This window comes from Halichoeres trimaculatus, unplaced genomic scaffold, assembly GCF_033239565.1.
Source record: "Halichoeres trimaculatus isolate MK-OKI-2021-1 unplaced genomic scaffold, fHalTri1.1 fHalTri1_scaffold_23, whole genome shotgun sequence".
Taxonomy (NCBI): domain Eukaryota; kingdom Metazoa; phylum Chordata; class Actinopteri; order Labriformes; family Labridae; genus Halichoeres; species Halichoeres trimaculatus.
This window is the reverse complement of record NW_027437201.1, coordinates 10956424-10965343: the sequence shown is the minus strand read 5'-3', so window position 1 is coordinate 10965343 and position 8920 is coordinate 10956424. Positions and strand designations below refer to the sequence as shown.

General features: G+C 39.8%; 1 protein-coding gene across 1 annotated transcript; it reads left to right on the top strand.

Moving 5' to 3' along the window:
- The first annotated feature begins 221 nt into the window (after positions 1-221).
- Positions 222-8336, top strand: csdc2a (cold shock domain containing C2, RNA binding a). Its single transcript, XM_074664055.1, has 4 exons — positions 222-445; positions 4036-4406; positions 4520-4642; positions 5663-8336. The coding sequence occupies exons 2-4, from the start codon at positions 4219-4221 to the stop codon at positions 5823-5825; spliced, it is 474 nt and encodes a 157-aa protein (XP_074520156.1). The 5' UTR covers positions 222-445; positions 4036-4218; the 3' UTR covers positions 5826-8336.
- Positions 8337-8920: the final 584 nt, after the last annotated feature.

Here is an 8920-nt window from a genome sequence, read left to right as displayed (position 1 = left end):
AATGCTGTTTTAGAGGCTTTAAATCAAATGCAACACATGTAAGCTGTTTTCGTACATTGATAAGCCTGATTTAAATGAAAAGATAGCTTCTCAGCCTCAGTCCATTTACCATGCAATGAAATGATTCTGGTCTGAAAAAGACACCATTAAGCCTCGTTTCCATCTATTGGGAGAACAAAGAGTGGACTGTAGTGTGGTGAAGCCCGCTGTTGTTTTTTAGCACAGTAACCCCCTGCACCCCCGCCCCATCTCTGCTGCCTCCTTTTCATTTGCTGCTTCTTTTTTTCATCCCGCCTATGTGCGCCGCATCCATACCAAGACCCGCTGACTTATTCACCGCATGTCCCCGCAGCTTCACCGGCTTTAATCACACCATTGCCTTAAATCCCATCCTAACCTCGGGGACACATCGCGCCCTGACTGACAGCTGATCGGCGCGTTCACGGTGAGTAATCGATGGGGTTTATGGGTGATTTGTAGCGCGGCTTCACACGTCAATCCTTTTCTTCTCAGCGAGGGGCGTACGGCGTCGGTTCATGGCTGTATTGTGATGAAATGTCTCTGACACGGAGCAAAGACTTACATTTAAAGCGTCACGTTTTTATACTTAACGACGTTTTATCCTGAGATGTGTTTCGATGTCACATTTTTTAGCCATCAGTTGAGCATCCTGTCGCCTTCATGTCTGATATGTGAAGCTGCCACAGTGTGAGAATGTTCTGGAAACAACCCGCCTGAAGGGCTTTTATTTTTTAATGAATTATTCAGGCACTGAGAGCCACACACTCAAAAACATTACACCAAAAACAGGCTGTGTGTTATTAAAAGGTTAATATAAAGTTTAAAGCCTGTGTGTGTGTGTGTGTGTGTGTGTGTGTGTGTGTGTGTGTGTGTGTGTGTGTGTGTGTGTGTGTGTGTGTGTGTGTGTGTGTTCAGAGTACTTGACGTGTCTCCCATGCTGATGCAGAGCAGCACAGACAGCCACAGTGCCCTGGTTTCACAGGGAGGTGCTTTTGGCCTTTTGTGTGTTCTTTTCAAAGCTCCCACAGCCTCCCCTCTTCTCCTCCTCTCTCCAGACCAGTTGGTGATCTGGCCTGTTGTATTTTATTTATCTTTACGCAGCCTCACACCCCTCTGATTAAATGTTTTCTGACACAGGAGCACTCCAGGCTCATTAAAAGAGTTCACTCGCTGGCCTCCTCTTGGACTAATAAGCTGGCTAATGAAAGAGGAGCTCAACCAGTCAAGTTGTTGAATTATTTAGGTCACATATTTCGCCCTGTCATCAATCAGTCATGGTTACAGTTCTTAGCCCTAGGCTGCAGCGAGGATAGATGTATGCTTTGTCATACTGCATCAACAGTTTTCTGACTGTTTTCCTGGAGGATTAAAACCTGACAGATAACAGAATCTTTTGACCTAATTAAATCATAAATCAAAGCTGTTTAAGCCACTTAAAGAGGGGAGATTAAGCATTTCCATATTTTAAACATGGATATAAATAAAGCTGGATGTCCACATTAAATGTGCAGATTTCCTGAATGCTACATATTCATATGAAATCTGCCAGAGAGATTAAGAACTTTATACCGGTCTTCATGAAATCTTCATGAGAATAGCTGAAATGATGAGGTCATCACACAAGGATCTCCTTGCTGGTTCAGGACACACCAGACCTGGCCTCAAACAACAAGGTTGCCATTGGTCTGCCCTGACAGGCCTCAAGAGGGCTGGCCAATCAGAGAGATGGGGGTTTGTAGAGCAGGAAGCTTCATAGAGACAGAAACCAAAAGCAAGCGTTTCAGGCAGAGTTTTTTGAAACAACCGTGTATAAAATGTTTTTTTTTTTTTTTTTTTAGCCATAAATCATGTAGAGCAAACCAAGAAAAAGCAAGATGTCTCCTCTTTAAGTCATGGTCTTGGAGACCATTTTTTCTTTGCAGACTTAGTGGTGTCCTAAAGCCAATCTAAACTCTTTATTTTGATACATGGTTTATCGTATATGTGGAGTTTGGTTCGAGCCCAGTTGTCCTTGGGCAACATACTGAACCCCAGATTGCTCCTAGTAGCACTGCCAACAGAGAGGGAATGCATGTTTTTGTTATTTGAAGTGATTCGAAGAGATGAGTTAGTGCTGATGTGCACTTGTACATCCTTGGTGGTCAGTTTGTTGACTGGACTTTAGAGCAGGTACACTGCGGTTCACCCCCTCTTTCAACATGGAAAAGGTATTAATGTCACTATGCAGGTGTGTTAGGGATGTTAGCATGCCAAAAGGCTCAACTATTAACTGTATATAATGGTGGATGACATGTCTTCACCTCTTCGAAATGAACAAGATGATGCCAAAACACCCAACAATTCCATTCAGGGACACAAGTTAACTTTTTTAATTGTAGGTCTGAAACACTAATCATGTGAAGTGTCTAAGCTTTAGCAGGGCTGTAACTTTAGCTCTACTTAATGGGTAATGTTAAAGTGCTATAATGCTTTTATCATTAATTTTAAAGAAGCAGAGATGACTCATAGCTTAGGATCAGTGTGGCTGTGTGTAGGCTTTATCTGGTTGAAGCGATGTGTATCCAGCAAAGGGATGTGGATTGTATCCTGCCAAGAGGGGTGAAGTTGGTGGTACTAGCTCTGTTAGCATTAGCCACACATCGCAGAACAAAGCAAGATGTTTCACTTACAGAGTCTGTGAACTCAAGCTTTGCAGTGTTAAATAAATTATTCCTCATTTTGACTATTCTGAGAGTTTTTTTTTCCTGTGCACAGTGCTGTATTTATCCGCTTTGTCAACACACCTGTCAGTAATGGCTATACCCCCTGTTATGGCATCAATGAAAACTGAAGTCCTTAGAAAAATAAATAAGCATAATTTAAATGATCTATAACAACATGTTTGAGGAAAAAATATTTTTGGACGACAGCATTTTTGGATTTCAAAACGTGACTCATGTTCCATCTGTTAACATGTAGGAGTCAGGTTTTATGATCTATATTGCAGCTAATCGAAACCTCATGTTATCTTCTTAAATACAGTCAATAGCTAAACTAACGCACTGTAATAAGACCTGTTTTGTATCCAAGTGCAGTCACTGACATTTTAACATAATGAGTCTGACATTAGCATCTCGCCTAAGGCATCTTTGTACCAACATAGCCTTTTACAAAGCAGTTTAATCTTTATTTTTGATGAGCAAAGGTTGCTTCCTTGATTCCCAAAAGCTCAAAAATTAGTTTTATTGTGGGTTTGTACTTAAAATCAGCTGCACAAGCTTTTAACTTTCAATTTGTGACACGAGGTGTGTTTACGTCTCAGCAGATGCTTGTTAACCTCAGCCTCAGGAAGTTTTTTAAGCCTCCAGCCTGCGACCCACAAAAACACACACAAACTGCTATATTTAGACGGAGCAGGAGAGAGGCAGAGTGTGATATTGAATAAAGCCAGTGGGATTCACTGTGACACACTCTAAAATCATCAGTCAAACACTCAGCCAGCAGATGTGATATTAGCTCTAACATTAACTGGGAGGTGGCTCATAACTGCAATAACACATCCACTGGGTTTCAAGTGTAGGTGTTTAACAGCTTTGGAACAATGCCCTGCAGCCCTTTGTGTTCTGCCTGGGTGTCAAAGTGATTGCTTTCATAATAACACACACATCTAGTTACAGAATGATAATGGGGTCTGTGTCATGGCATGGTGACCGAGCTCATTTTTCCTGATATGATTATCTGAGGCTGTTCAGCGAGCAGCGTGTTGTATCTTACACACAGTTTAAGGAGCAGTCCTGTGATGTGTAACAAGATCAGAGTATGGAGCTCGGCAATTTTGCAGCTTGTTCTCTTTTTTGAATACTTGTTTCTGTTTCTACATACACATTAGATAATAACAGAAAAACAGGTGAAAATGAGCTAATTGGCCATTCTCATGGCCATCAAATGTGCAAAACAAAAATGCATTGCAACAAAGTTAAAAAAATGATCTTACATTGACCTCAGTGTTTTTCTTCATCTCTTCCTAATTCACAGGTAATTTTTGTTCCACTCCTCCACCTCGGGCCTCCTCTTCGAGCATATCCACACCCTCCATCACACTCTGGCCATGCAGGAGGTGTGACCCTCCTTCATCCTCTTCTTCTTTGTGCAACATTGGAGGAGACCTGAAACAGAAAAACTACAAAAACAAAAACCTTAACCTGTGACTACACCAAGATGTCAGACCCTGATCCCTCCTCACCAGCAGACCCACCGCTGCCACTCACCTCCCCTCAGACCCCGCTGCAGCTCTCCTTCCCCTTCCTGAGGGAGGGGAGCCGGGTTTGGGAGAGGGAGAGGAAACCGCCTCTGCCCGGAGAGCTGCCCAGCCCACTGCCCACCAAACGCACTCGCACATACTCAGCGTGAGTAGGAGGGGTGGATCCCTAAACATCCTCCATATCAAAGATCAAATAACATCAACATCTGAAAAATTTCTTTCCCTTCTGGTTGTGTTCCCCTCTGTCTTTCCCTGCAGGACAGTACGAGCTAGATCAGGTCCAGTTTTCAAAGGGGTGTGTAAAAACTTCTCCAGGTCTCAGGGTCATGGATTTATCCGCCCCTCTCACGGAGGAGAGGACATCTTTGTCCATATCTCTGAGTGAGTCTTGACTTCAGATAATTGTGCAGATGTTGAACTGATATCTTTGTATCTTATTTGAAAAATCAAAGAAGAAGAAAAAGCAAAAGACATTGAGTTGATGTACCGTCAGAATTTGCAGAGGTGTGAAAATAAACATTAATTCGTATATTAAAAACAGGACTCTCCAAGTAAAGATACTTTATTAGTTATCACAAAATTTGAGGATTCTAAAAACATAGGGAGTATAACAATTTAATTAGTACCTGGGAAAAAAAATCATTAATCTGTTTTAATACGCTGCAAAAAATGAAATCTAGGTGTTGAGCGACAATTTTAAATCCTGTGCATCTCCATTACACAAAAGCTAATGTTAGCGTTCACCAGATAATATTGGTGTTAGCTTCAGAAGAATCTGAAACTAATACTCCTGAGGCTTAAATGTTTAATCAAGCAAAATGAATCACTTTCAGCAAGCATATGTTAGCTTGAAATGGAAAGCCAATTTTAGCTCATTGTTATGAAAGCTAATATGTGCTCAAAAGCTATCATTAGCTATCATTAGCTGTAGTTTCTTGGGCTAAAAGACATATTGTTTGAACTTGAAGTATCATCCTATTATGGTTTGCATTTTTATTGTCTTTTAGCTAGTTGGCTCAGAGTGCTACCTGAATGTAACATGAGTCAACAGGAGATGCTTATATTCTTGGTTAGCATGGGGTAATTTTAGCTAACATACCATTAGCTTGAAATTTAAAGCCACTTCTTGCAAATAGTTACGTAAGCTAATGACTCTTAACATTGATGGCGTCTTTCAGATAGTTATTTTTGAGTGTTTTTTTTATGATAAGACTATTGAATGACTCAATAGGAGGCTTAAACTCTCAGCAACCTTAACGTAATAACAGCTAACATTTAAGGTTGAAATTGCTTCTTAAATTGCTTGTGTTTTCAGCTAGTTATCTTGGCGAAAGAATTTGTTTAAAAAAATACAATGTTTCCAACAATCATTGGTTTTATATGGTTGTTTCCTTTGGACAGCATTGAGGGAGAGTACGTGCCTATGGAGGGGGACCAGGTCACGTACAAGGTGTGCCCCATCCCTCCCAAGAACCAGAAGATCCAGGCTGTTGACGTGGTGATCACCCACCAGAATCCAGGCACCAAACACGAGACCTGGTCAGGGCAAATTATCAGCTCCTAGATCAGCGCTTCAAGCTGCAAGGCTCGATGACAAAAGAGGATTTGGATTTAATTTAAGGTTTTATGTTTTTGGGGGGGTTAAGGTTTGGGACCTGGTGGGTAGAGGAGGGATCGGAGCTTGGGCTACCGCAGACTTTGGCGTGTGGTGGCTTCGTTAAGAAAGGTCTTGGTGAACGTTTCTTAGGATTAGAAATGAGGCTTTGAATGTATAAGTTTGAATGTTTTCTTTGAAGGTAAGGGTTTCGTTATTTGGTTTTTGAATGTTTTAATTAAGGGTTTGAAAGTCTCAGTTAAGGTTGCAGGGCTTGGTGCTAGCTTCCTTTATTTTGACCTAGGATTATATTTATGTTGTAAAATCAGTTGCTGTTCAAGAAGTATTTTTTAAATGACATGGGATACTGAGGGGGCAAATTTTAGCTAATTTATCTTCTGGCTTTTTTGGAACTCAACGGGCACACTACCAGCTGAAGTTAGTTTCGAATTCCCGTCCTTTATTTTGCCTATCTTTGAAACCAGGCTCTAAACTGACAGAACCTTTTTGCCTCCACTGCCAAAAGTCTTGTTACAAGCATCTCATTGAAAATCTTAGCCATATTGTAACTGTGTTTACAGCCACAGATGGAAAAGGAAATAAAGGAAAACCACATTTGTTACCGCCCTTGCTGTCGTCTTAACGTGACAGGAACAGCCGCTCGGGTCTGCCTCCAGAAAATCCTGTTATTTTCAAGATGCACAGAAAAACCCTGGTAGTGCTCGGCTGCCAAATAAAAACAGTGGGAGTTCAGTCTGACAAAGATCCAAATAGCTCTTAGTGCATTTTGAGCTGTGATAAGCTCCACGTGTAAGGAATACATTTCCTTCTTAGTGTTGTAGCACTTGTGTATTTTGTCTACTTGAATAATGTAGAAATCCAGTATTATTGTAGCCAGCTCCTATGACGGTCCTATGTTTTGGTGGTAGAGACAGTAGCTGGATGTTGTGTTGGCCTGCCACAGAAAACCAGGCCAGAGGGTTTGGGGTTAGGAAACCGAAGAGGGGAGAAGGTCAGGGAACGGGCAGAGGATGGAGTGAGAGTTAATTAAAGGAAGTACCTGAGAACATAAATGTCATAAAGCAGGTGTTTAAAGCAGGATATGGTTAAAATCAGCAGTTCTCAATAATTCAGGTAGAGTCCATAAGGTAAAAGAGATGATTTAACATTTTGCGAAATATGCTTATTTGCTCTTTTAACATGAGTGAGGTCAGACGATTATGCGTCTTTCTCATCCTCACAAAATACAAAGCTGCTGTTTGCTACTGCTAAAGCTCCTAGCATAGCTTAGCAACTTAATCTGCTCACCAGCACCTTTAAAACTCAGTTATCCCACATGACCCTGAGTTTAATTTCACTTGTTTGATACATGCACACATTCACATAGAGGTACAACATGGTACGTATGTGAAAGGTGCACACGACGGCAGACTAGGCTTATGCCACACCAGAAGAGGGCGCTAATGAAACATGAAGAAGATGACTGTAGATGTAGCTAAGTTAAGCACTCACTAGCTGTAGTTTCGTGTTATGCATAAAGACTTAAAAGAGGCACTACTGTTATCATTTTACTGAAATCAAAAGCGAATATGTGTATTTTTTCAAAATGTTAGATGACTCCTAAAACTCCTGTTAGAGTAAAAAAAAAAAAGACTAAAGGCTATAGCATTTTTTCTATCAATGTCATAGATGATCCCTCTGTTAAACCGAGTATTTGCAGCTTCCAAGCTTCTGTTTTTTATATCTAAATAAAGTGGTAAATAAAATAAGAATTAGATTTTTAAAGAACAGTATCAGGGTTAGAAAGATGAACTGCTGATTTATTTGAAGGTTGAAGGGGGGTTTTAAAGTTACACTATGGCGAATGACTGTGAAAACAGCAGCAATGCTTCCTGTTGTAAGTTTTAAAAAAAAGGCAATTTATTTATTAAGTTATTTATTGTCATTTTAACTATAAGACCATCAGGTGTTTGGTAATTCAAAGCTGCATTTATAAGTATTTGTGCAAATGTAAGCCTCTTTGAATACACTGCACACCTCACTCTAATGATACTACCCAGTTCACACCTCACCTGTCGCTTCATCATTGACAGGTAGAAAAAAAAAACTTCAAACCTTTCTGAACACAGGTTTCTTATTTCTACATAATCCTAGTCTAATTTTGATTAGCTATGTCATGTACAAAATAACAAGCAGTCTTATTGTTTTGAGAAGGTGGCATGTTTTGTACTGTTTGTGGTATTTTTTCTGTAGATCGTGTTGATTCAGAGCCTTCAGAGAGGCAGCGTCAGCCTCGTATGCATCTTTGAGTGTGTCCTAACATCGTAACAACACACTGCTGTGTTTGAATTCTTTACTGTGAGGAGAAACAAGTTGGTTTGTGTCTGCAAGCACTTTTTTTTTATTTTTGTCAACTCACTGTGACCCTGTCTTTTGTCTTTAAGGTAAAGTTTGAATAAAACTTAAGACTGTATTCACAAACTTGTGTTGTGCTGTTTTATTTCACTGATCTAGTGGAGCAATGACTGTTCAGTGCTCTTTACAAAGTGAAATTACTGGGCTGGTTATTTTGGAAGCTCTTTTCTTTTTGTCTTTATTTAATTTTTTTTACAAAGTTATTGCTGCATCCCAGTTTATCATCATCAAGCTGGTTTGTTTTAACAGCCTGATGAAACAGGCAACCATTGACCTGACCTGGCAACCAAGACACAATTAGTTATAGAGAATAGCTACTCATTATCTTTTCGTTCAAATAGCAGAAATTACAATCTCAGAATAATCTGTTGCAAAAAAAAAAAAGAACGATATTCTTTTTTTTTTATCTCCTTTGGATTGCTCACTCAGAACATTACATCATATTTTACTGAAAAGCAACCATGGCAAGAAATAAAATTGTGATGGATAAGTAGTTAAAAAAAGGTGTTTTGTGAGAAACATGATTCCAATAATGATCCTGCTTTTCCTTTCTTTTTCTTTCCTTTTTTTAAGAATAAGATACAATTGCAAAACATAAAAGTTAAATGGATAAAAGTAATCATTTTGGCCTTATTGTATTTTTGTACTCT